The 27,094-nt window shown below is 48.6% G+C and overlaps 1 protein-coding gene across 2 annotated transcripts; it reads left to right on the forward strand.

Moving 5' to 3' along the window:
• Positions 1-26,822, forward strand: LOC111157194 (patatin like phospholipase domain containing 4). Of its 2 annotated transcripts, none has more exons than XM_022518483.1 (7): positions 1-37; positions 1,228-1,412; positions 5,051-5,145; positions 5,313-5,448; positions 16,502-16,567; positions 25,835-25,987; positions 26,648-26,822. In XM_022518483.1, exons 1-7 carry the CDS (start codon positions 13-15, stop codon positions 26,777-26,779), a joined length of 792 nt encoding a protein of 263 aa, XP_022374191.1. In that variant the 5' UTR covers positions 1-12; the 3' UTR covers positions 26,780-26,822. The 2 variants fall into 2 exon arrangements, with proteins under 2 accessions (XP_022374191.1, XP_022374193.1); XM_022518485.1 differs by having other exon boundaries at positions 26,633-26,678.
• The last annotated feature ends 272 nt before the right edge of the window (positions 26,823-27,094 follow it).

A 27,094-nucleotide genomic window follows, 5' to 3' on the forward strand; every position in this document is an offset into this window, starting at 1 on the left:
GGGCCGCTCAACATGGAGGTGCCTCAGAGCTGCATTGGTAGGGCGGAGCGCTGGGCGGGCGCGGGGCGAGCGCTGGGCGGGCGCGGGGCGGGCTCTGGTCCGCAGAGGTCTCTCCCCGAGGTGGGCGGGTCGGAGCCGTTCCGCAGCCCCCCGGCTGGAGCGCCGGCGACTCCCGCCCACCTACCAGGTCCCCAGGCCCCGCAGTGATGCTGGGCCTGCGCGTACTGCCGCCTGGACGCTGAGCGCCCCCACTCCAGTCCACTCTGCCCAAACGAAACCCAAACCGGGGCTCGGCTACGCGGGCCGAGCCCGCTTCCGAGCCCAAGGAAGGTCTTAGGCCCCTGTACTCGCGGCCCCGGCTGAACGCCCCGGCGTGGGGGAGGGGCGGGGACGAGACCCCGGGGGGCCCCCAGGTGAGCCGCTCTGCGGCTGCGCAAAGGCGTGCACCTGTGCCCCTCGGGCCCACGGAGCCTCCGGGAAAACACTTGCATCGTTTAACTGATCACGAGTGGGCGAGTGCCGCGAATAACCTGCCTCGGGGCCTTCAAATGCCCTTGCCCGCCGTGACCTCTGTCTCGAGAACCTGGGCGAGCCCGTCCATACACTGCTTCGTGGGCATCCCTTTCGTGTGTTCCTTTGGGTTGGGGTTTGGGGTCCTTCAGTATCTACACGGGTGCCTGCAACGCGAGCGTGGGGCCAGGGAGGCAGGGGCTTTTGAGATGCGGTGATGCACTCGCCGCGAGCTCGCGTGTCCTTTGTTTGGAACTCGCTACTTTGTTTGGAACTCGCTACTGTGTAGCGAATCCACCTTCCCAAGAGTAGCCGTCCCCCAAGAAGTTCAAAAAAGATCAACAACAACAACAAAAAAAGACCAGAGTCCTTGCCACATGTGACGTAGTGATCTGTTTCTTGCCGGGCACATCAAAGAGCAGATTTGCACACTCTAGGTGATGAAGACATAGGGCACTTCCCTTTTTTAAAATTAATACAGCTGTATTGGGCCAAGATGAGGGTTTTTTTTAAAAAAAGTTTCCTTGAAAATGTTGATATTGAATGAGATTTTCATGGACGATACCGTGTTGAGCACATAACATTTGTATTAAAACAAAACCTTGGAAGGATGAGGCATGAGACAACACAGCATGTGCAATAAACTGTACCGACTGACGGCCTTTTTTGTTTTGGGGATTTTTATTTTTATTTAATTTAATTTTTTTTTTTTTGTAGCTAGAATGAAGCACATCAACTTGTCCTTTGCAGCATGCGGGTTCCTGGGCACTTACCACTTGGGGGCAGCATCTGCACTTTGTAGACACGGCCAGAAGCTCCTGAAGGCTGTCAAGGCCTTTGCAGGGGCTTCTGCGGGATCCTTGGTGGCAACCGTCCTGCTGACCGCACCAGAAAAAATAGAGGTAATGAACTTGTAACTGGGCTGCATTTCTCGCCAGCAAACTAACACCCGGCCACCGACGTGAAGGCTACCCCCACCAAGTGAACTACAGAGAAATAATCCTTTGCCTGGCTAACACAAAAGGTTAAGAGTTTTCTTTCAAAATTAATCATTATGCACCTGTCTTCTGGATTTGGGAAAGATTATTTCGGATCACAGTGAGACAAGGAAATAAAATGCCTTCCCCCCCCCCTTCCCACCCTTAAATGTCTATTTAGTCTTAAGGTCCCAGCTCTCTGTTTCTTTCGAGCAAAGGGTATTTCTTCTTTATCTGATCATGAGAACAACCAGCCCTGTTTTCAAGACCCGGAACACAGGGCCGATAATGCTTTGTTCCCTCCTGTTTACAAACAGGTGTCTAAAGGAAAAGGTGGACCAAGAATTCCTATTCATCAGAATGATGTAGAGATTTTATTTTTCATTCTCCCGATTAAAAAACTCTGAATTCTAAGCAGTCTGTCCAGAAGTAATGAAAATTAACCTTCATTAGGTATTACACTGGAGGCCATCTATGTTGTAAAAATGCTTTCTGCTTCTAGACAGCAATGCTGCATTTGCTGACTGGGAGAACTGTCTTCTTCTATAGGTGCCGAAAATCCTATTCACTCATAACTTACACACTCTAGTGGCTTTGAACAACCACTCAATAACGAACACGTTCGTGCCCGAGAATAAATTTAAGTCCCATTTAAAATGTCAAAACTACAAAACTTGAAACATCCAGACTCTTGTTCTCATCACCTAGGATGAGCTGCTTATGTAGGAAATACTGGATTTGAAGCCAGTCCTACGAGAACCCACTTAGGTTTTCTTCCTGTCTCTGCACGGTTGCGTTCTGGGAAACCAGGGAACGGATGCGGTGCTGTACACACTGCACAGAATGAGAACCTGAAGGCAGCGAACGTAGACGTAAGGTGTGAACACAACCCCCACCCCCCCCAAAGCTAGCAGGACCATAGGAGCTGGATTTGCAAGCTAGTTCCTTTCCAGAACTCTTGAGGCCAGGGACACCGAAGCGGTTGTTTTCGCCTCCTCAGTGCCATCTTTCCGTGACGTGGCGCAAATCCTCAGCTTTGCAATTGAACGGATTTAGTTCTGAATCTTCAGATTTAGGACTGTATTAAGTGTGCTTTACGAGTAATGTGACTCAGAAATACTGCCATAATATAGCCACTTAACTGAAATTCTGTGGTGTTCGGACAGAGACGGTTCCTTTGGATCTGAGACTTGAGGTCATATCTCAAGCCAGATTACCTGTTCTTGTATCTTTCTTCAGTGAATCCGAGACCCTGCTGTATTGTCTAGCTGTGTGGGTGAGATTGGGTGGGCTGTGGGTGCGTAAAGGAGCAGGACGTACGGGGTGCTCACACTGGAAGGTATGAAATGATTCTCTGTCTTTACCTGGACCATCCTCATTTCTCCTTTGTCAAAATAAATTTTCAGCCCATTGACTTAAGGTTATTTTATTTCTTTTGTTTTTAGCATTGGAAATACACCATTGCTTTGAGTTTTTTAGCAAACTATTTTCTACTTACTCACATGCGTGTTAGCTCAGCTCTTGCGGATGGTTCCTCGAGCTTTGCGGTGTTGTGACAAATACGTGAGTAATTAATCTAGTTCTGAGTTTATGCATGTATAATTAAGAGGAGCACCTGATGCTGGATATATTTTAGGTGGCAGGCAAATTTAGACGTCCGTATGGAACAGCTCAGTGCTGCAGGCCTTTTCTCAGCCCATAATTTGCAAGGCACGGTGTGAGGTACAGTGGACAGCACAAAGATGAGTAAGTCCGTTGCTTAATCAGGTTCCGGTGCGGTCAGGGGAGTGTGTGTGTGTGTGTGTGTCTGTGTGTGTGTGTGTGTGTGTGTGTATGTAAGTAAAATTAATACAAGAAAGTAGGTTAAGTGGGCAATCTGCCCTGGTAGAAGGAGCACACATCTTGGGGGCAGCTTCCCAACAGCAGCCCTGTGTCCACTCACGACCAGAAACCACCACCTCACAAACACAAATCTGGTTGTCTTACTCCCCCTCCCCTCCCCTGCCACCCACAGGGCTCTGTTTGGACTTAGGACAGGATCCAGACTTCTTGGGCTGCCTCCCGTGCGCCCCTGTGACTTGGTTCTCCAGTGGCTTGCTGATGATGACTTTCAGGCCAGTGGCCCTTGCTGGCTTGTGCTCCCAGCTGTCCCTGCCAGTCTTCCTCATCTGCCCCCATCTCCTGTCCCGCTCCTCCTCACATGTTAGATCTTACCCTAGCTGTCTCCCTGGAGGCAAGCCTTGGTTGATGCCCGCTGTGTAATATCTCTGTTGCTCCTTACACTAAATGACCACAAACTCAGTGGCTTAAAACAACACACAATTATCGTCTTAGATTTCTGGAGGTCATAGTTCTGGAAGGGTCTCCCTGGGCTAAAACCAAATTCTCAGCCAGGCAGGGCTCCCTTTGGGGGCTCTGGAGGAGAATCTGTTTCCTTGCCCTTTACGGTTTCTGCAGGCAGCGTGCATGCCTACGCTCATGGCCCTTCCTTCCATCTTTAAGCCTTAAGCGCACCCTGTTCCAGTCTCTGTCTCTGGCTGTGACACTCGAGCCTCCCTCTTTCACTTATAGGGATCCTTGCGATGACACAGGCCTCACCTGGATAAGCCAGGATAACCTCCCCATCTCAAAATCTTTCACTTAGTCACTTCTGCAAAATCCCTTTGGTCCTGTAAGGAAACCGTCACAGAATCCAGAGACTAGAATGTAGCCATCTTTGGGGGAGGGGGGACTTGATTCTACTTATGCACTTTCACAGCGCTCTCGTCGTGTTCTGGGATCTACGCAGAAGCAGTCCTCGGTCTCAGGAGGGCAAGGCCTCTTGGTACTTCATTGCACCCGAGTCCCAGTGCCTAGGACCCAGTACAGGTTGTGTCGTGTGTGAGTTAATAAAGAGAGACCTGGATTCAGACCCTGACTCTGGACGAGTTTTGATGAGCTATTGGGAAAGATGTTTAATCTTTCCAGGCCTTTGTCTTCTGACTTGTCAAGTGGGTTATTATATCCACCTCCCAGGGTTACGAGAGCATGAGCTTCCAGAATCTGCATCAGGGAGTCCCAGCACAGTACATGCCCACCCTCCTCACCACTTGGAGGCTCCCAATGGCCAAGACCGATCATCATCATGACTCCTCTCTTGGTCATTGCTATCGTCCTTAGTAATCAGAACTGTTGCAATCAGACTATATCAGAGGTCACAAAATTGGAATGGGAGAGGAGGTCAGTTGTGCTGAAGACATGTGCTAAATGAGAATCAGAATTGAGCCGTCAAGGATTTCCCAGATGTGGGCAAAGCCCTTAGAGGTGGTTTAAAAAGAAAGGGGGAAAAAAAACTGGATTTGGGAGCCGCATAGCTCGCCGGGGGACTAAGCATAGTGGGGTGAGGACGGGTCGGGTGGGGGGACTCACGCAGCTGGGAAGGAAAGGGGCACCGAAGGCTGAGTGTTGGGTTTATAAGATGTCGGGTCCAGGTACCTTGTGGGATGGCCAGAGAATTCTGGAAAAAGAAGGAATTTTCTCTTTATCTATAAATCATAGGTTCACCCATTTTTTTTCTTTTTCAGGAATGTAATGAATTTACCTACAAGTTTGCCGAAGAAATCCGAAGGCAGTCTTTTGGGGCGGTGACACCCGGCTATGATTTCATGGCCCGACTGAGGTACATACATGAATATAGAACATTTCCCTCAAAGCACGTGCAGACAGACAGCTGAGGACGCTCTGTGTAAACTGGGGCACGCTCGGGGCAGCGTTCTCCCTTCTAAAATATTTACAAGGCGTTCAATAATTCAAGGTGAATAACGCAGGCCACTTTTTCTTCTTTAGAAGCGGAATGGAGTTGATTCTCCCTCCCAACGCTCATGAGCTGGCCCACAGCCGCCTGCACGTATCCATCACGAACACCAAAACCAGAGAAAATTACCTGGTGTCCAACTTTCCCTCCAGGGAGGACCTCATTAAGGTAACACAGCCACATCTCACGGCGGAGAGATTCAGCGAGGACTTAATTCCTTCCCCCAGGCCATGGGCATCACCGTGTTCTTTAGAACCAAGGTTTCCTGTCATGCCTGGGACATGATGAGGGCTCGATCAGTGATGTGGGTGGTGAGTGGCTTAACCGGTGTCCCTCAGAGGCCACCTCGGGGGCCCCAGCACCTCCTGTACTGGGTCTGTGCTTTCCCCATGATTGCCGGCTCACCCACGAGTCGCTGGGAGGCGGGTCGCTCATGCGACTGGGGAGCACAGTGGTACTGAGTGCCTGGCATGACGTCGCTGGTATCTCCCCGTTCCCGGAAGACTTCGTTCCTGTGCGATCTTATTCAGTCCTACGCAGGCCTTCTATACATCAGGGAGGGCAGGTGTGACTCCTGCCCTTTTACTGCTTTCTTCTTTTAAAGAGAGGAAACGGGTGGAGAGATTTTACGTGACGTGCACCAGGGTCATACCGACCGGCTGCGGGGAGGCATTCTGCACCCTGGGTCTCTCGACGTCCCCATCTAACGTTCCATTTCATCCTCCCATTCTGTTTTCATGCTTTTTCTACACATTTAAAAGTTGCTCAGTTGCGAATTTATTATCTCTGGGAAATAGTTTGCCTAGAGTTGCAAATACAGCATGCTTGCTAAGGTAATACATCAAATATTTGTAAATTGGAAGGAGTGCACTTTTCTTACAAAAGCCGGGCAGTTTTTTCTCTGTTTTCCCTTTGGAGGGAGTCACGGCCAGCTTCACACAATGTGAAGAATGCGTGTTTGGACACAGCGGTGGGCGATGGATTGAGGGTAAGTGGGGAAACCTCTGCCGGAATTACGTGATGGACGCATTGATTTTTACTATCGAGTCTAAGTGTTAGAGTCCTACTGTGTGAATGATATAATCTGAAATACCTAATGAAATGCTGAAATGACGAGTAAAATTACTTTGTGACTTAATAGATTAGAATATTTTTACTCGGTGTGCTGACTGTGCTCCTCTTGCACTTACAAATTAACAGTCTCTCCATCGTAGAAAAAAGACATTTTGCTGTACTCCGGTGCAGACGCGCCAGCTGTACAGGGAGGAGCTGCTCAGTCCACACCTGGGTTGTCCCCACCTGCCAGTGTCAGCAGACCCGGGGAGCTGTCAGTGCGCTGGGCAGGGCTGCGGTCGCCGTGTCGGAAAGCGGGAGGCATTGCGTGCACTTGTTACCTGCTCCTTGTGTCCGTCCTTGGCTTCTCTCTCGACCGTGGCAGAGCCCCTGGGGTTCCCGTAACCCTCCCGACTTACATGTGCTACGTCGCTTACTGCCTTACTTACTCCGTGTTTATCGCCGATCTTTCCTCGTGCGAGTGTAAGCTCCCAGCGGGCAGGGTTTGCTCTGTTTTGTCCGCTGTGACAGTCCCCGTGCCTGACGATGGGAATGGGTAGGTAGATGAACTGAGCTGGCATCTGTGACAGTGGCCTCACTGGGAACAAACAAAGGGGTGCCTGGGTGGCTTGGTGGATAGAGCGTCCAACTCTTTTTTTGTAAGATTTTATGTTTTTAACCTGAAAGAGACAGCAGAGAGCATGAGCAGAGATGGGGAGAAGCAGTCTCCCCACTGAGCAGGAAGCCCGACGCAGGGCTCGATCCCACGACCCTGAGACCATGACCTGAGCCAAAGGCAGTCCCTTAACCAACTAAGCCATCCAGGAGCCCAGAGCATCCAACTCTTGATCATGGCTTGGGTCTTGATGTCAGGGCTGTGAGTTCAGGCCCCGCAGTGGGATCCACAATGGGGGTGCAACCTACTTAAAAAAAGAGAAGAAAGAAAGAAAGAAAAAGAAGAAAGCATCCGGATCCTACATGTTGAGTGATCTTTACAAAATGACTGAGCTGGTCAGGGGCCTGGCTGGGACCACCGACCAGATGTCCAACGTTCTGCTTGATGACATCCCATGCTGGATATATTATCCCCCTCTCAGTTCCTTTGATGTGACAATGTGCTTGGCTGAATCGTGGTCTCCAAAGATGTCCACTCTGTAATCTCTGGCACCCGGGGACATGCCACCTCCCACGGCAAAAAGCATTTTGTAGATATGATCAAGGTAAAGATCCTGAAATGGTGAGATGACCCTGGATTATCTGGGTGGGTCCCAATAAATCCATAAGTGCTTGAAAATGGAGATCGTCCCTGGATGCCACGCACGTTTGCAGTTCCCAGCTCTCACGCTGGTAGAGCACAGAGGTAGTGGGCGCTGTGGGCCGCTCCCCTCTGACGGCCAGCAAGGCAAAGGGGACTTAAGTGCCCCAGCAGGAAGCATTGTCCCCTACAGCCTCCCAGAGGGAATGCAGGCCTGCCGATACCTGGGTTGTAGCTGCACAAGACATTCTGATCTCTAGACTATGTAGTAAGAGATTTGTTTGTTATTTTGAGCCTCTAAGTTTGTAGTAATTTGTTACAGCAGCAATAGCAAACTACTGCAGTAAGTAAACATGATTTTTTTTTTCAATTTCCTTTGTTTTGGATGATAACTATTCAGAGAATTGGTGTGATTACTTGAGTTCACTGAACAGAAGAGAAATGGTTGACACAAATGTGTAATATCTTGTAAGGAGAATAATTGAATAATTAACATTTATCCTAGGTTATACAAGAAGCATTTTAAACATTGAGCAGAATGCTCTAACCTTTTTCAGAACTACAAATTGGAAGGATGGATGGATCCTGGATGGCAGACAGTGGCTAGGAAATGTCTGAAACCCATGCCTGGAATACTAAGAAGCAGTTAGTTCAACAGTAAGACCGGGTAGGGACTGAGGGCAGAGGAGAAGGCATGGAGAGGAAAGAGAGCAGACTCCCTCGCAGGGGGGACATCCTGATCTTCTGTGCTCTGAGTAACGAGGAGGCCAGTGGCAGATTGCCCAGTGAGGAGCCACGCGGCAGGCTGGCCATTCTGACCGCCTCGGGCAGTGGGGAGGGACAGGAGCAAGCCGCCTGCTGGCCCTTCCGCTCCCTCCCTCCCGGGGAGACGGGAGGCCCCGGAGCCAAGCAGGGAAGCAGCACCACGGTGCACACTTGGGTCTCCTGGCAGCTTTGCACCCCTGGCCCTCAGCACACAGCCCTGGGTTTCCTTCCCAGTGTTCGGAAATTCTGGAGGTGAGAGAGAGAAACGCCGACACGGGCCAAGAGAATAAGACGAAAACCAGAGGTAGAGGATGTCAGGTGTCAGTTGGCCACTGGTGAAGGAGTCTGGGAGTACTGAGTACTAGGGATTTCAACCACCGCATTGCATTTTCTACCCGTTTTATCATTAACTGGTTTATTCTCTTTCTAACTAGTGTTTTTAATTTTTTCTAAATGCTGGGCTCTTTATTACCCACCGGGTGACTGCCACGTTTAATTCCAAACAGGGAGTCTCTGTATGTTAAAGCGTGTGTGCACATCTGTATATGTGTACGTGTGTCCAGTCCTTTGTGCATGCACGGGTGCGCGTGGGTGCTCTCCTGCACTACTGCGTGTTTCATGTGCGTCTCTCAGTATCGTATCTAGGTCTGTCGTTTCCTGACAGTGCCCTCCAGCGCGAATGATGTTCAAGCCTCAGTTTTTCCAGCTGTGAAATGGACGTAATAACTCAACCTGTGTTACCAGGGAGAACAATGAGTAAAGCAAGTAAAAGTGTGTTTCCGGCTGTTGGTCACAGCCCGTACTCAGCAAATAGTAAAGAAGTCAGGTACGAAGCCACACACGTGACTGGTCGGCATGCCGGTGTGAGCCCGTCATGCCATGTCAAGTGTCCCAGCTGCCCTCTGTGGAGTGGGAGTCAGCCTTTCTTGCACAAGTAGTTCTCCTTCCCCTTCCTTATCTTTTGTGTTCATGACTAGTGTGCTGACCTACCTTGGCAATATCTCGGGAAATGGATCATTACCTAGTTTTACCACCTTTTGGCATAGGATTTTGCATCCCTTGACCACTGGCTTTCTTTTATAAATGTGCTCTTGTGTGAGGACTCCTACTTAAATTGTATCAACTTTGCTTATATTTGCATAAAAGGTTAGTCTTTCCTCTGATATCTGCAACGATAGCTGAATATTCTCTAAGAACTTGTGTTGACCAATTATGTGGTCCAAAGATTCCCTTTTCTTTCTTTCTTTTTTTTTTTTTTAAGATTTTACTTATTTAAGAGAGACAGAGATAGCAAGAGAGAATAGAAGGGGGGAGGACACAGAAAAGCAGGCTCCCCAGTGAGCAGGGAGCCAGACGTGGGGCTCGATCCCGGGACCCTGGGATCATGACCTGAGCCGAAAGCAGACGCTTCACCGACTGAGCAGCCCAGGGGCTCCCAAACATTCCCTTTCTTTAGGATTGAATTTCCATAGTGTTCTGAACCTCACGTGCACAGTGATGAAACTCAGTGCCATGGTCTGAATGTCTTAGCCCCCACCCCACCCCCAATTCATATAGTGAATTCTGAATGCCGGATGGGATAGGATCAGGATGAGGGCCTGTGGGAGAGGAAGAGGTCTTGAAGGTAAACCCCTGTCCAATGGGATTAATGCTCTGATAAAAGGGACCCCTGACCCCTAGCGTCGTCTTTCTGCCTTGGGAGGACATGGCGAGAAGCAGGCTCTCACCAGGTGTGGAGTCTGCTGGCACCATGACCTTGGACGTCCCAGCTTCTAGAGACGTGAAGAATCAGTTCCTGTTGTTTAGAAGCCACACATCTGCGGTGTTTTGCTGCAGAATCCCAGATGGACGGAGACAGAAAAGCAGTTCTGCAACGTGGGGGCGCTGGGAAGCGGGTAACGCACAGAGGCTGGGAGAGGCGCGTGCTGGAGAGAGCCCACGTTACCGTGAGGGGACCTTGAGAGGCGCGTGTACAGAGGACTTGCACAAGAGAGACGTGAGCTGCAGAGACAGCCTCGTCTTCTCAGAGACCTCCGAATGGTGGTAGGACTGTGGGTCAGGAGGTCTCCGACAGAAACAACGATATGGTCCTGGACACTGGACTATAAAGGCCCTCCCTCCTGTGGGGGATCCGTGAAGGCTTCCAGTGTTTTCTGGAAGATGCAACCTGCGAGAGAGAAAAATGGGTATTTGACGAGGCCGCGCTCGAAGCAGGGTGTTGAAGACGCTGCCTGGCGTCTCTTGCCCGCTTGTGTGAAATGCAAGAAGAGATAAAGGCCTTAGAGGTGGAATCGCTTATCAAAAGCAAGGTCGAGCTGAAGACTTGGCCCTTTCTCAGCCTGTCCTTCCTGAACAGGGACTGCGTCTTCAGAACGGAGCTGGAAGGTGCGGCCCACAGCCACGTGATGAGGTTGCCGGCCACCCAGGGAGAAGCCACAGCGACTGTCCAAGACGATGGAAGTATGACCCATGAGCCGCTGCAGACGTCCTCAGGGCTGCCCCTCTCCGGAGAAGCCCAGAGTTCAAGGGCGACTGTAGATACAGGCTCTCCTCTCACTGGACAACCCTGCTCCGCTCGGAGCCATGGGAGTGGAGACCCCAGACACGAGGAAAGTTTGGGGAGCTTTTGGCAGGACACTCAGAGGTGGGGCTCCTCCCCCGCCCAGCAGAGCATCCGGGCCAGGACCCGTCACCATGGGCCTTGCAGGGCCGCACGGCACACCAAGGAGGATTATCGTCTAGTCTTAAGGTCGAATGGCATTTGCCCCCGTGCACTTCAGATCTGCTCTGAACGTGTCACCTCCTTCTGCTTCCCTAGTTCTCCCTTTTGGAATGGGAATGTCTATCCTGTGCCTTCTCACCGCTTATTTTAAAAGCACAGAACACCGGGATCTCACAGGCTCACAGCGCGAGAGCAGACTGCCTCCGCATGGAGGGTACCTCGGGGCTCACCGGGGTTCACTGAGATGGCATTTCGGGGAGACTTGGAACTTTAAACTTTGAGTTGCTGCTAGAACAAATGAAGACTTTTTGGGCTGTTGGGAGGGATTGAATGGATTTTGCACAAAAGGAGGACATGAATGTGGGGGAGCCAGGAGTGGAATGCTATGTTTTGAATGTTTCTGTCACCAAAATGTGGGTTGAACCTAACCCCCACGAGATGGTATTAGCAGGTGTGGGCCTTTGGGAGGTGACTAGGTTATGAGGGCAGAACGCTCACGAACGGGAGGAGCGCCCTTACCTTATAAGGCAACCCCAGAGAGCACTCTTGCCCCTTCGGTCACAGGAGGACACAGTGAGAAGATGGGAAGTGGGCTCTCACCAGACACCAGACCTGCTGAGGCCGGGTTCTTGGGCTCCACAGTCCCCAGAACTTTGATGTTGTTTATAAGTCCAGCAGTTTATAGTATTTGGTTAGAGCAGCCTGGATAAGACTGAGATCGTTGGGGCTGGTAGTCTGGTGGTGTTTCCGCCCCATTCTCTACCACTACAAGGCAGGCATGTGGTTTCCACATATTACTTTGTCCAGAATTTACTTCTGTCAAGTCCGCCCCTGCTCCCCTGTAGTGACTGAGCCAAGAAAGGGAGACACATGTGATCTGTGCTACCACACAAGGAGGAGATGACCCCCGCCGAGGATCCCTTTATACACTTAGACCGGAGCCCCAAGAGGCCCCCCTCCTGCAAATGCCTCACTTTTTGTTCTCCCCAACCAGAGAGACTCATATTGGCTGCCACACTTTTTTCGGGGGAGGGGGGTGAGTTGAGGGGCGGATGAAAATAGTGTTCCCTTGGAGGATGAAGTCCACTGATCATTTATGGCTGTGGGTTGGTTGTTTTCAACAGATGAGTACCAAATTGAGACCCCCATTTTGCAAAGGCAATGGTGCTTTGGTGATGGAAGAGCTTAGCCCTTGTGTTGGGTGGAGCGTGATTGGGATCTTTGGCACAACGTCTTCGTCCCTTGGTCTCTTGGGGATCGTTGCCAGAGCTTCTCCATCCCTTGGTCTCTTGGGGATCGTTGCCAGAGCTTCTCCATCCCTTGGTCTCTTGGGGATTGTTGGCACAAATTCTCCATCCCTTGGTTTCTTTGTAAGTTGGAATCCACGCTGTGCCACCTATCCCACAGTCCGAGGCAGAGATCACATCCATGGAAGTGCTTCCTCAGGTCCTTTGAGTACCTACCAGCTCAGGGACCCTGGCACGTCTGACTCTTTTCCTGTGTGCCATGGGTCTGTGTCAAGTCCTTTCCTTGCGAGCCCCTTTACACATTATCCACTGATGTCTGTGCTATTTGTCTTCACAAGGAAAGATGCGATCAGGAAATCCAAGCACATTTTAATATTAGCCTTCAGCCAAGTGTGATGAGGGAGGTAAATCCTTTGTTTATAAGAAACTCGTAAGTCACTTGCACAGCTGAGCAGAAATGATTTTGAAATTAACCGTGCCGTGGAGCGGTGGTGCTGGCCACTTGTCTGGATTCGGATCAGTCACTGAATTCTTCAGGTTTCAAGCTTATGGACATGAGTGGTCTGAGCTGGTCTTTTCACCCAAGTGAAAGCTCATTGATCTGTATTCCCAGAAAGGCTTTTTCCTGTGTCCCCCTTAAGAAGAACAACTCTGTTTCCATTGCTAGGATGTTCTAGATTTCTGCGCACATAGCGAGAATGCTCTGAGAGCAAGATCTTCTCCCATCGAGCCCTCTGAAGGTGAAGTAAGGCCTGAATTTAAGATGGTCCTTATCTTGAGAAGACTAGGGAAGATAAATTTGAATCTGTCTTTGAATTTCAACTATGCTAGCAGGTTCTGAATAAACAGCCAGGTCCTCATTAAACTCCACAGCAAACTTCAGGCACGACCGGAACTTGTTGGGAATTTATTCTCCGAGGAAGCCAGGCCACATAATTTTCTAAACACCCCTTTTCTATAAAATGTGAAATGAAAAGAGCTCGTCAGAACGTGGATTGCATATGCACTTGGCAACGTTTACACAGTTGCTACAGGAAGTGACTGACGTATTTTCATCATTGTGTATTTAGTAAGAAGGAGAGAAAGCAAATCAATGTTGGAACCTACCTGCATCGCTTAAGCCGCTGGGCCGTGGGATGGGCCATGAATGGCAAGACTCCAATTTCTGCCTCAGGGTTGTTAGCTATGGTACCCCTGATATTGGGGTCCTCTGTTTCTCTGTGGTGGGTGTCCTGTGCACTACAGCATGTGTAGAAGGATCTGCGGGCCCTCCCCACTAGACGCCAGTAGTACCCACGCCCCCCAACACACACACACACACACACACACACACACACACACACACAGAATTGTGACATACAGTACTGTCTCCACCCAGCACTAAACGAAGACACTCCCTCCCTTTGCTAAGAATCTCTGCTCTCCAGGGACTGAGACTGAGAAAACTCTCCCTGGAAAAACAACGCTAAGACACAGCCGAAGGACACGTTTATGCCTCCCATCTTACCAAACGGCCTGAGAATATCGCTTGTCTCTTTCTTTAGAAAATCCTCTGCTTGCCATAAAATGGCCGGAAGCAGACCGCACAGGAATAACAAAAGCCACTTTGTTCTTAACTGTGGGAGCTAATTTTCCCACCAAACTTAGTTTGACCTACAAACCAGCAGCGAATATAAAGGAAAGTGAGGGATGGCAGAGTAAATACATTGATTTAGAGGAGCGGCAGGCATTTTCCCATTGGGTGAGCTCTTCCTATCAGCGAGGAGGACGCGAACTGTTCTTATCTGTGGGAAAGTAATGGAATAGTATTTTTCAACCAAACACCACAAAAGAGTTCCAGGCATTAACGTGTGAACTTCACATTATACTCTGACACAGGCGGGAAAAATACACATAATTCTGATTCTAATGGTAGTGATTTTTTTTTTTTTTTTTGCAGGGCAGATATAATTATGCAGCATAATGAAATAAATTGCTATGTTTACAGAGCACCTTCGGTTCTTTAAAGAGCGTTAAGTAGTGCAATTTCCCAATACACGTGCTCTCCACAAACCGTGTCCGTTATTGCCACAGTGCGATGGGGCGTTTTGCCAAATTACGTCATGAAGTGACCACAGTGTGCCCGCAAAACATACCTAGGGTCTGTAATTGTTTTTTGAAAGGAGTAGCCAATTGCTGACAGAGCCAGATTTAGTCAGGGCGAACGCAGGGCCCGTACGCAGAACTGCCTTTGTCTGAAAAGCACCCAACTGCTGATGCTTTGGGACTCAGGAGGTTGGCCTCTGCCCTGTCGTCCCCCGTGGGCTGGGGAGGCAGTGTCCCGCCAATCCAGAGAGCGCACCCACTCGTGCTTTTCTGCTTTGTACGCTGGGTGCGCCCCGCATCAAAGCATGGCATTCTGTCAAGCCACTTGTGCCGAGAGGAATGCCTCACGACGGGCCTGTCTATACTCACTCTTCTCTGTAGACCGTGCACCCATCTCACGCAAGGCTGCCCTTGTGCTTTGGTTTGATGCGCTGCCTTCCACATCCCGCAGTCCTTAGTACCTGGCTTTTCTTTCTGCACTAACTAGGTAGCTCTTCTGGCACCAAGCAGCAGCCTGAGACCACGGAGGTGCGTGACACGTGTCATTCCCTCCCCTCATTCCCGCTGCAGTCCTTGCGTTGTGCGAGGGTACCAGTGAATTTGTGACCACACAGATCTGACGCCCTACATGCTTCTGGGCCCCCTGGCAGGAGCCCGGTGCTGTGAGGCCCTGTCTGTCCTCGACGTGCCCCCAACAACATGGGAGAATCCTCGTTTCTGCCGCAGGTCAGAGTGGCGGGGAAGCACCAGAGGGGGAGGGGAGATGACAATGGCCATCTGTTGAGATTCAGCCCTGGGAAGGACTGACCGACCGTGCAGGAGACACACAGCCTTACCGTTCAGCAGCTGTAGGCAGCGAGGAGCCAGCACGAGCCATTGCGTAGCTAGGGAGTCCGAGGCCGGCTTGCAGGACAGGATGGAGACCCGAGTGGGTTTCAGCTGTGGCAGGTGACAACCCCGACGACATTTCCTATAGAGAGCGCGTGTTGCTGGTGACCAGATCTCTTATTTACTCACAGTTCAGAATGAATGGACCTTTGGGAGTTAAGCTCAGAAAACATACCGACAATACCGTTTCACTGGGGGCAATGACCTCTGAGTTCTCAACAATTCTACATACTGGATTTACAAATCCGTTTTGGGGCCGTAACCCGTTTCTGAATACTATATGCCCCGCCCCCAAATCTCATGAAATCCCTCACAACGAACAGCCAGAACATCTTCACTTACAGGCTGGAAGACTGTAGCTTAAATGTTCGGTGTCTACTGCTTTGTCTTTCCAAACTGAACAGTACGGATCTGGAAAACAAAACACGTACACGTCAAAGGTTCCCAATGCCCAGCTTCTTCCGTTGGAAGAAATGGTAATATTTTAAAGGGCAACCTTTTTTGACTTTCCCAAAGGAAGATAAAGGATAATTGGGTCTGTACCTGCCACGGCCTCATTACGTCTCTAGACCGTGTTGCTAGCCCACGAACTGTCTCGCTCCCCTTGGCAACATCCTGTGACACAGTAGAACACCACCAAGCTGCAGGCTGGTCTCTGCTGTGAAAACCAGAGCCGTCCGCTCCTCGGGAAAATACGAGTGCCCCTGACTTTCTTGCTTTTTTATTTTAAAGTAAACTCTGCTGCTACTGTGGGCCCCAAACTCACGAGCCCAAGACAAAGAGTCAGGCTGTACGGACTGAGCCAGCCGGGCACCCCATGGGTGCGATGTTAGAATGATTTTTAGTCTATGCTCGAGCGCTGTGACTAGCTCAGGAGGACGTACTCGAGAATGGGGACTTACCCGGACTTTACTGTGGGAGGGACTCCGTTGTCTGTAATTAAAATCCCGATCTCCCTCACGTGAAGCCCACGGAGCCGCAGAACATTGAACTGTACGTGTCCCTCCGAGGTCGTCTCAGATATGGAAAGTGCTGTCTTCCAGTTCAGTGTCCTGTGTTCTTTGGAGATAACGGAACTCATGTCATGTCTTACAGTATGATGTTATTTTTTTTAAAAATTTCACATTTTATAGTCAATATATCAAATCTGTTGCACGCATGCGAATGCCCATGTTTATGAGCTGTTTCTTCATTTTGTTCACGTAGGTGCTGTTGGCCAGCAGTTTCGTGCCCATTTACGCGGGACTGAAACCGGTGGAGTACAGAGGGCAGGTAACGGTTTCTCGTAACCGATGAATTACCTGTGACTCCTGTAGTCACAGGTTTCCTTTGAGGGATCCGATTTCATCATGATTCTGGTAGTTCCAGATCAGCTTATATGATTTTTTTTTCATAATACTTTTATTTGCAACAGAAAAAAAAAATTAAGTACAGGGGCCTTGGGACTTTATAGTCAGGATGTCGAGATTCAGAATGATCAGGGAGCTTCTTTTTTCGTTTGATTAAAAACTTCATTCCTTGTTTTAAAAAAAAAGACAGACTTCAAAAAAAAAATTAAGTTCTATTCAGCGCTCCTTCTGTTAGCAGAACTGCGCTGTCAGGTGGGAAAAGGCATCAGGGCCCCACATACCCTCCCCGCCCGACCAAAGCTGGAGCCCTGTCCCCTCTGTGTGCCACACAGAAGCCCCACACTGGGGAGCAACCCCCTCCACCGTCAGGCCCGTCACTTACTCAGGTGCTTGTCAGACGGTCTGCGCTGCAGGAGAGCTGTCCTCGCGTGGGGCTGCCCCTGAGGGCCGGGGGCGGGTCCGGGGAGGGGAGGTGAGAGGTGAGCACCGATCGCTCACCCCCCTGCAGTCTGCTCCTGGTCAGCACTATGGGGAGGGGGTTTCTTTTCATTGTTTAAAAAGATTTCAGTTATTTATTTGAGAGAGAAGGACAGAAGGAGAGAGAGAGAGAGAGCGCGCACAAACAGGAGTTGGGGAGAGGGGTAGAGGGAGAAGCAGAGTCCCTGTAGAGGAGGGGCCCCATGTGATGCGGGGCTCTGTCCCAGGTCCCTGGGATCATGACCCAAGCCCAAGGCAGCCACACCCTCGACTGAGCCCCCAGGCACCTCAAAGGAAGGTATTTTAGCAGCTCCTTTACAGTCCTACCTCCCCGGGTCCTGCACAGGTACACACCCCTATAATCAGACACGATATCATGTAACACATGCCAGAGATACACATTTTACAATGAAATACACTATCTACTTACGATGAAATATACTATCTACTTACCACGTGCCAGAGATACATGTTTGTAATCAAACACAGAATCATTTTAACACATATAAGGGATAAGTGTTTATAATCACATACACTATCTGACACATACCAGAAGTATGCATTTTATAATCAAATGCACTATCGAGTTAACACATAACAGAGATCTGTATTTCTAATCCAATACAGCATCCGTTTAACACATACCAAAGACACATATTGTAGAATCAAATATGTATCTTTCCTAAGATTTTATTCATTTTTGAGAAAGAGAGAGCCCGTACGAGCAAGGGAAGAAAGAGGGGGCAGCAGGCTCCGCACGGAGCAGACAGCCCGATGCGGGGCTCCGTCCCAGGACCCTGAGATCGTGACCTGAGCCAAAGGCAGAGGCTTAACCCACTGAGACCCCCAGGTGCCCTCAAATACAGTTACCAATTTAACACCCAAAATCAGGCACATACTTGTGGAAGAATAAAGGCCACGTGTTTTATTGGTTTCATGATATACACAATATGTATTTAATCTCTAGTGGGTCATGAAAAACGTTTGATTATCTGTCATTCATTCATTCGTACGTTCACTCACTCACTCTGAGGGCCCAGCACGGTAGCCACACGGAAGGAAGGCACTTGTACGAATCTCTCACCTCGCGTGACTGGGAACCTGTGTGAGTTCTGATCTCGCGAGTCCTCATGGTTTTCTTTCTTGGAGCTCTCCTGGCCTTTCCAGTCCTTTGCTCCCTGTTCAATCGTGGGCCCCAGTTGCTCTGCCCCAGGATGGCTGTCTAAAGGGACGGGTGAGGAGAACGAGGGACAGAGACGTTAAGTGACTGGGAAGGCCATGGAGGTACTAAGAGGCAGAGCCTAAGCGTGACCGTTACTCTGACTCGAGCTCTATTGATTAGTGGTATGCGTACGGTAGGTACAGAAGGCTCAAGCCCTCTCTGTGACTGGTTAGAAACAAAATACACATTTTTTAAGAGCAACATAAAATGATTTAAACTTCAGCACATGAAAGCTGGAGATTCAGTTCCCAGGGAGCGTGAGCTATGTTGTCATCTAAAATTTTGTTTGGAAGGTATCGTACATTACATAATTAGTTGAAGTAAGTTAACCTTTTCTTTCTTACTATAAGAGTAAAAATTCATATTTAATTTTAGCTGTAAATTTTGAACACAGATACTATCAAAATCAACTCTATCTTAGGAACGTTAATTTTATAATGATCTGAAATGTCATTGTTTTACTTCAGAGCTTCAATTTATAATAACAATGATAGAAATGGCTCCCCGGGAAACAATGGTAAGGTGTTTTAGAGATTATGTATTATGAAAGGGGGGTGCAGGAGTCCAGTCATGAGAAGTGCCAGTGTGATCAATGACTAAGAGGTGGTGACTGGGCAGGGAGGATGTCCATACAGCATGTGATGATAACCAGGTGGGAACTTCAGAAAGCGAGATGGAGTCAAGGCAACAGCAGAGCCGAGTCCCAGACATTGTCCCTGAGACGAGGCTAAACACTTTCCTGTTGAAGTATTGGTAAGAGTATCACGAAGCAGGTGCGGGTGGGAGAGGCTTCTAGTTTTTTTGCACCATCAACTTTTCTTTCCTTCCTTACAACGGAGTCAGAGCTGCTCGCTGGACGTGGAGGAGTATGCTTAAAAGGCCACATTTCCCGGCTTCCTTTGTCACCAGCTGTGGCTACACATCTAAGTGCTGGCCAGACAGAGAAGCTGAATTACAGAGGGACCTACCTTTGTTTACTTCCTGCTGCCTGGAATGTTGATGTGATGACTGGAACCATAGCAGCTGTTATGGATCATGAGGTCGGAAAAATCACCGCCTGGAGATGTCCACAGAGTGAGCTAGAAAGACCCTAAATGATTTGGGGAGGACACCTATAGCACACCACAGTGCATTTTCTTTTTCCCAGAAAAGGAAGTAAAACTTGTGCTGTGACTGGTTGCTGTCAGCGGCAACAGAAGGGATTACTCCCTGGTATCTAAAGATGAGGTATGCAGATGCAGAGATGTTTGGTTACTTCCCCGAGAACAGCTAGCTACTAAGGGGGCAGCCTTCCCAGGAGGATCCCCAACCACTGTGTCTCTGCCGTCCGTGCCTCTTGCCCCAGTTTGCGTAGTGTGTCCCTTCATATCCCTCGGCTTATCTCCCTCCATCCCTGTTCCTGCTTCTTCGGTTTGTGATCTGATGACTAGTAGTGGTTAAAAGGGTCAGCTGTTCTCAGCTGCGTTTCCCTTTACGTGACTGAGCACTTGGACATGACTGTGGAAGCCCAGCCATAGCTCTGCAGCAGGGGAGGCGGCCCCCAGGCCGGGAGAAGGATGGAGACCACCACTGAGGCCCCTGACCTTGGGCAGGAAGACAAGGTCTTGCTGATGACCCACGTGTGTCCATAGTAGACACATGATAAGTACTTAATTTTGATGCCTTTTGAAAGCATTCGGTATTCCTTGGTGGTTTAGTGATGTCCACCAAGAGGAGACGGCATGTAGCCAAGGACGGACGGTGCCCTCAGAGACCTTGTCCATTGACGCAGACCCCAAAAACAGGGCAGGCTTGCTCTGTGCTCATCGCAGACTCTCCATCAGCCTGATAGCCTCCCACGGTGTTAGAGGGTTTCTAGGCCAAGTTATTTTCCAGAACTGTTCCATTTTCAGGGAAATGGTTCTTGTGCTTGAAACACAGTGTCCTGCTGTGGGTGTGAGCTTTTCCTAGGATTTAAATTACAGAAAAATTTCCATCATGCTGAAAACATCTCTCGATTTCTAGGTTTTAAAGTTTTCGTGGAACTCGGGTCTTGACTGGGGTGTTTGCTGTGGTGGTTTCTCGGAAGTAAGGGAGGTTGTGCCCACAGTGGGGGCAAAGGGAACGGAGGACGACTTGCACTGGGGCCGTCAAGCCTTGGGACACAGAGCAGTGCCCGTGTGGCAGAGACCAAGAAGGGCCACATGCGGACTCCGCTCCTTCCGGCCCCGAGCAATGCACAGACCTCCTTGTTCCACATCTGGTAGAAACTACGTGTTGAACATAGTGGATTTCATTAATATATATTTGTGGACCTAATGTTTTTATTTTTAAAATCAATTATTAATCACTTAAAAGTGTCATACTTTTGTAACACTGAGGATTAACTTGACAAACAGTATATTTCTTTCCTAACCTGTCTACCAGCTGTTTGAAGTGGAATGACCTCTATTTCCTTTAACCTAATTTTTAAAAAAATAATTCCTCATAGGAACGCCTGGGTGGCTCAGTCGGTTAAGCATCTGTCTTTGGCTCAGGCCATGATCCCAGCCTCCTGGGATAGAGCCCCAGTTCAGGGTCCCTACTCCGCAGGGAGTCTGCTTCTCGCTCTGCCTGCCATTCTCCCGGTTTGAGCGCTCTCTCTCTCTCTCTCTCTTTCAAATAAATAAACAAAATAGAAAAAAAAAAAAAGTTCTCGTAGCTTTTCCTGGCTTCATCTTTTAAGAGCATGTTTAAAACCTTATTTATGGTAGGGAGTCATTGACAGCGGAATACATGAATGAGAATGCAAACACACTGAAGGCCAGACTTGTATTTTTTACTAATGACCTTTCCATCTGTATGTATGGCCTCCGGACATGCATTACATCAGGCCACGTTTTCACAGGTTCTTGCCATCAGTTTGGAACAAAAATGAGCATTTTCAAGAGGAGCTCTTGACTAACAAGTTGTTTTGTTTCTAAGAGATGGCACTATGATTGGCAAGGGACTAAAATGTCAGAATAACAGAATAAGAGCATCTTTAGAGCTGACAGATGCACATCTCAAGAAAAGCTTCAGAATTTGCGGGTTTTTGTTGTCTGTTGTCTGAAATAAAATTTGGGTAATATGTTGACTTATATAGAGAAAATTTAACATTGACTTCTTCGGGTCTATTGAGCATTTTTCATGGGTTATAGATTATTAACTCTCATTATTGACAAATTTGAGGGAGGGAGAGCTGTGGCATAGTCTACGTCACTATGTACTTGTATAAAATCGTTACTACAGACCTTAGGCTTCTACTTCTTTATGATTTAGACATTTCACACAGATACGTGGCTCAGTCCCCTCAAAGGCTTGGTCACCAGCCACCAGGCGGGATGGAAATCCGCGCATCAATTCCCAGTTCATCTGAAAGAGAAGACCTTATTTTTCAGCAACATGCTACAATTTTTTGCATGGTCTTTTTGAAAAAACACATTATTAGTCTTTCACGGAATATTTTTGATGTAACACTCCGTGTTTTCTCAAAATTGAGTATCACCATTTTTTAAATAAAAAATGAGAAGTTCCAAAATTAAGACAATGTACCAATGATCTTTAGTCCAATAGTAGCAGGGTTGTTCAGCCTCTTCCTAAATTTCTTATGTATTTTCAGCCGTCTCCCTTTTCTTGAGGAAAGTTCGTCGATCTCTCCTTCCCACTCATGTTTCTGCACTTGAGATGGGAGATTCTGACCTACGTCGTGGAGAACAGGCATCTCCTTGTCTTTCTGTCTCTCCTCCCGGCCTCCATTCTGAGACTCAAGGACCGAGAATGTTCTGTTGGCCATAACGATTGTTCCTCTATATCATACAAGATAAGACAGGCCCGCGAATGCTGAGTAATTCGTCAGGACTTAGTTGCTGCCCCGGCCACGCCCCCTGCCCCCGCAGGAAACGGTTCTGATCCCGGTGGCCGTGGCACGGTGTGGGAGAAGGAAGAGTGCAAGTGCGGGGCCGCCGCACACCGTCTGCGCGCCCGCTCCGCAGGGGGACGGGCACAGAACTCCCGGAAGGCGCCCGCTAGGAGAGGCCGGCGGCCTGGTGGGGCGTGCGGGCTCCGCTGACCCGGCCGCTCAGCTCTGCTGTGGCCGTGGGAAAGCAGCAACAGCAAAACATAAACTGGAGGGCACGTCTGCATGCCAATAAAACTTTATTCACCAAAGCAGGCGGCAGGCCGCAGTTCGCCAGCCTGCAACCTAGCGTGACGAACCCTTCAAGCCTCAGTTTCCTCTCCTGTAAGACGGGCAAACGGATGAGACGAGCATGACCTACCCATCTGCCGGCATGCTCAAAGATGAACGAGGTCATACAGGGGGGTGGTTTCATAAATCAGGAGGCCCTGTGCCATGGCACATACGGTAATTCTAGCTTTCGACATCGCGTTCGTTCTCCTGACAAAGAATTCTGCAGTCACTTGCTTTCTGAACAAAACCCCTGAAGACAGTTCAGCCCTGCATCCCGTCTTGCTCAGGAACATCCGTATCTTGGTGTCCACATCAGATGTCCTGAAGTCCTTGCAGAATGAATCCATAGGCCCTTAGAAGAGAGATGACTTCCTTAGCTTCTCCCCTTTAGTTATGGACCAAGAATTGTCTGAATGTATGAATCTCGGGACATGTTCCTCATCTGTTCCGGAGCACATCCGTGTGTAAGGCAAACCTGGGCACGTCCTGACACATCATAACCTGCCCTGTTTGGGTGGGACAATTACCACTGTGCCTTTAGAATTGGTACGAAACCATCACGGGAGGCACTAGCACAGTTTGCTTCTCTCCCCAAAGAAGATTCCGGAATCACAGAAGTTCATGGCGGTAGTTACCACCTTACAGAATGCTGCCCACAAGGTGGGAAGGATGAGATGACTTGTAGAAACATGTGGCAAACCACCCGCAAATTCGAAGACAGCAGCATTTATTTTTTTTTAAAAAGATTTTATTTCTTTATTTGACAGACAGAGATCACAAGTAGGCAGAGAGGCAGGCAGAGAGAGGAGGAAGCAGGCTCCCCGCTGAGCAGAGAGCCCGAATGCGGGGCTCGATCCCAAGACCCCGAGATCATGACCTGAGCCGAAGGCAGAGGCTTAACCCACTGAGCCACCCAGGCGCCCCAAGGACAGCAGCATTTAAATGCAGGCTTGTAAAGTAGAGCACGCTAAATATAGAAGATCCCCACTTTTAATTTGTGGGTGAGGAACGTTTCCTGCTGTAACCGTTGTTTCTAGAGATATTGCTAGAATCTGCATGCCTGCAGGAATGCGTGGTTTGGGGAACAATACAGCTCCTGAGAGTGTAAATCGGGAACCCAGTCCAGAGCTCTTGGAGAGTCTGAGCTGGTACCGAGTGCGGTTCTAGCAGAGCTGGTAGTGCTGCAAATCTAATCAAGACATTGGATAAGCTATATGTTTGCCACCATCATTTATCCAATCAGAATAAGCTAACGAGAGGGAGGAAAATTCGGAGAACTAATTTTCAGTTCCGGGAGACAGCAGTCATTAGCCCTGTGGTAAATGAGAGCATTCTGCACCGTGATGAGCCAGACGGCCCTTCCTTCCTTCCCTTAAGTTGAGCGAGTCAGATGAGCTCATATGACACACGGTACATATTTCTAATTTCGCTTGATGAAAACTACCCAGACTTTTCTGTCATTGGTGATAGAGTCTATTGAGAATACGAACGATGATTTTGGAAGTTTTTTTTGTTTTTTTTTCCCTCCCCTTCTCTAGCGATGAACATATGCCAGAAATCCGTATCCATGCCCAAAGCAATCAGAAAAACAAATGGGAGCTCTGGGACCAGGAGGTATGGAAGCAGAATTTGAGGAGCTTCTCACTGCAAATCTCCCTTATTTTGAACTGTGTTTATAAGCATATGTAGACACAAACACATGGGAACACGGGTGTGTTGAGCACACACACACACATGAATGTGTCTATATGAGACATAGAACGTAATTACATGGTGATGTCTGTTATGTTCTGTTAGAAAGAACGACAACACGTAAGTTATGCAGGTTGGTGTATTATAATCCACTCTACTTCTGTTTTCTCCGACACCAAAATGCACGCCCCTCACATTTTCAGCACGCTTTCCCTTTTCATGTATCTACTTTTATTCCCTCTGGCGGGGCGGCGGGGGGAGTTAGTGGCTGGGCGAAGCCATTGTGAACTGTGCAGGGACTGATCATTCCGTCACTAGCTTTACCAATAAAAAGGAGTAAAACAGACACACACACACACACACACACACACACACAGACACCTTAGAACAAAACAAATGTATGTTTTAACCAAGTTCAGGGCATTTTGTATTAACTCGTTTCTCTCGCTCTGCCTTTGTGCTGAACAGAACAGCTTGGGTTTTCCTACGTCGCGTTCCAAATGTTCAGGGGAAACAGCATAGCAGAATTCTCCACTAAAGGTTCTTCGGCGAGGGGTTCTCAACCCTTATCACACTGTTTTTTCCCTGTCAAGTGAAGGTTATTTCCATCACAGAGACAACGTGGAGAATTTGTACTTCTGTCGTGTGTGTCTGCACGTCTGTTGTTAGACCCGATGATGTCAGTACTGTCCATTCACTTGCTTTGAAATGGGTAGCGTAAGGATTTCTGTTTCTTTGTCCTTTTTCCTAACATAGTTATCCAGGCGCTTCTGGAAGCTTTTCTTATCTGCTCTGTCCATCTGTCCCCTTTGGAAAACACAGAACCTCTTCGGAGTTCAATAGCGTTTTTTGTTTTGTTTTGTTTTGTTCTAAATATCGTACTTCCCATTTTTTCTGGCTTTAAAACCTCATGTCTGGAAGACAGGTGCCACTTTAGAAATAGAAGGATTTCTGGTTGCTCAGCTTACTTTTAAGTTTGCGACGGGAAATGCCAGTTTCTACTGCTTGTAATAAACACAGAAGGTGATGGTGGATGGTCTACGCAGTACCAACTGTGACGGTGGCTTTCCCCTTTGACATAATTATGCACCCCAAGCGTATTCCATGGCTTCTTGTGTATGCACTGTTATAAACATTTAGGTACTTCTTATGTACAATAATCCAGTTAAAGGTTTTAAACAACTAGAGAGGGAGTGCCTGGGGGGGCTCAGTCGTAACGTGTCTGCCTTCGGCTCAGGTCCTGATCCCTGGGTCCTGGGATAAAGTCCCACATCGGGCTCCCTGGTCACTGGGGAGTCGGCCTCACGCACTGCCCCTGCTTCCATCTTTCTCTCTGTCTCTCATGAATAAATGACATCTTTTAAAAAATAAATAAGCAGCTGGAGAGGCTTCCCGATTCTGTGAGGTTCTCATTATGTAGGTAAATGATATGTATGCAAGGACTTGTACAGAAATCACCCATCTGATGGGTGGTGATTGGTCGTCATTTAAGAGCATTTCCAGGGCATGGATTCAACGAGAAGGAGAGAGCCCTGTTGGAAAGTCTGTGCTCATCTTCGTAGCAGGCGTGACGTTGACGTGTGCTGACAAGGGGGTCTTTCTTTCCACAGAAGTGGGTGGATGGAGGCCTCACGAACAGCCTACCCATCCTTCCTGTAGGCCGAACGGTGACCATCTCACCCTTCAGCGGACGCCTGGACATCTCCCCGCAGGACAAAGGAAAGCTGGACCTCTACGTTAATCTCACCAATCAGGACGTAATGGTGAGCCAGAGGCACCAATACATTTGCAGATAATCGCCTAAAAACTACCACATGCTTCCGAAACTTTGGAAGCTCATTGATAATTTTATATGCAAATGGCATCTTCTCGGCCATAGGGTTTCTTACTAGTCGACAACACATGTCACGTCACGCATGCACATGGGCCTGGGGAACCTACACACTGTGAGTGCACAAGCCTTTCACTCTGTACTATCTGTTTGGGGAAAGTTCTCTTTTTTCCCTCTTCTTCAGGACAGAGAACATACAGCAGGTTTTCAGTGCAATTTTAAATCAGATCATTTGTTTAAAAACGACCGTTAAGTATGGCAAAATACAGGACAAAAGCTTTGGGGCTCAACTGAATAACTTAGGTAAAATATGGGCTCCCTTCCCTCCAGTCCCTGTGGTCCAGAACAGGAGGCGATGTTACAGGTAGGGGACGTGGGTGGTTGTCCCCTCTGGGGGTGCTGCTAGCATCCAGTACGTAGGGGTGAGCGCTACGAGGCTGAGAAACCCTCAGCTCGTCTCAGGCTGAAGTTAGACCTTTAAAGTTCCATTTTCTCCAGCTGATTTTGTAAAGCCACGATTTGTATCTACAGTAAGAAATCGTCAGTGCCGTTAACGTGTACTGTCTTCTACCTTCAGTCTGTTCTCTTCTAGCTGTCCGTGGCAAACCTCGTGAGGCTTAACCAAGCCCTTTTCCCACCAAGCAAGAGGAAAATGGAATCTCTGTATCAACTTGGCTTTGATGACGCCATTAGGTTTCTCCTCAAAGAAAACTGGTTTGAATAGAATGCTTACGAGTTTATAATGCAGAGAAGACTTCATACTTGTTTTTTGTTTTTTAAATTTTTGTCCACATCGTTGTGGATGGAAGTTTCTAATGAAATCATTAAAAAAAAAAAAAAAACTATTGGGATTCTCTGTTACTAGTTTTTGTAATATTTCTGGTTATTTCTTCTGTGCAAGGAAATGAGAGGTATTTTATTAGGCAGGACGTACGCGGGTCCTGAGGCGTCCTTTCCAGAGAGCAGGCAGGTCCTTTGGGAAATTTAGAGGGTAAGCAATTTGGGTGCACCATGGGGTGTTGAAACTGGAGGGCCGCCG

The sequence above is a fragment of the Enhydra lutris genome, unplaced genomic scaffold, assembly GCF_002288905.1.
Source record: "Enhydra lutris kenyoni isolate GAN:26980312 unplaced genomic scaffold, ASM228890v2 scaffoldscaffold52, whole genome shotgun sequence".
Classification (NCBI taxonomy): domain Eukaryota; kingdom Metazoa; phylum Chordata; class Mammalia; order Carnivora; family Mustelidae; genus Enhydra; species Enhydra lutris.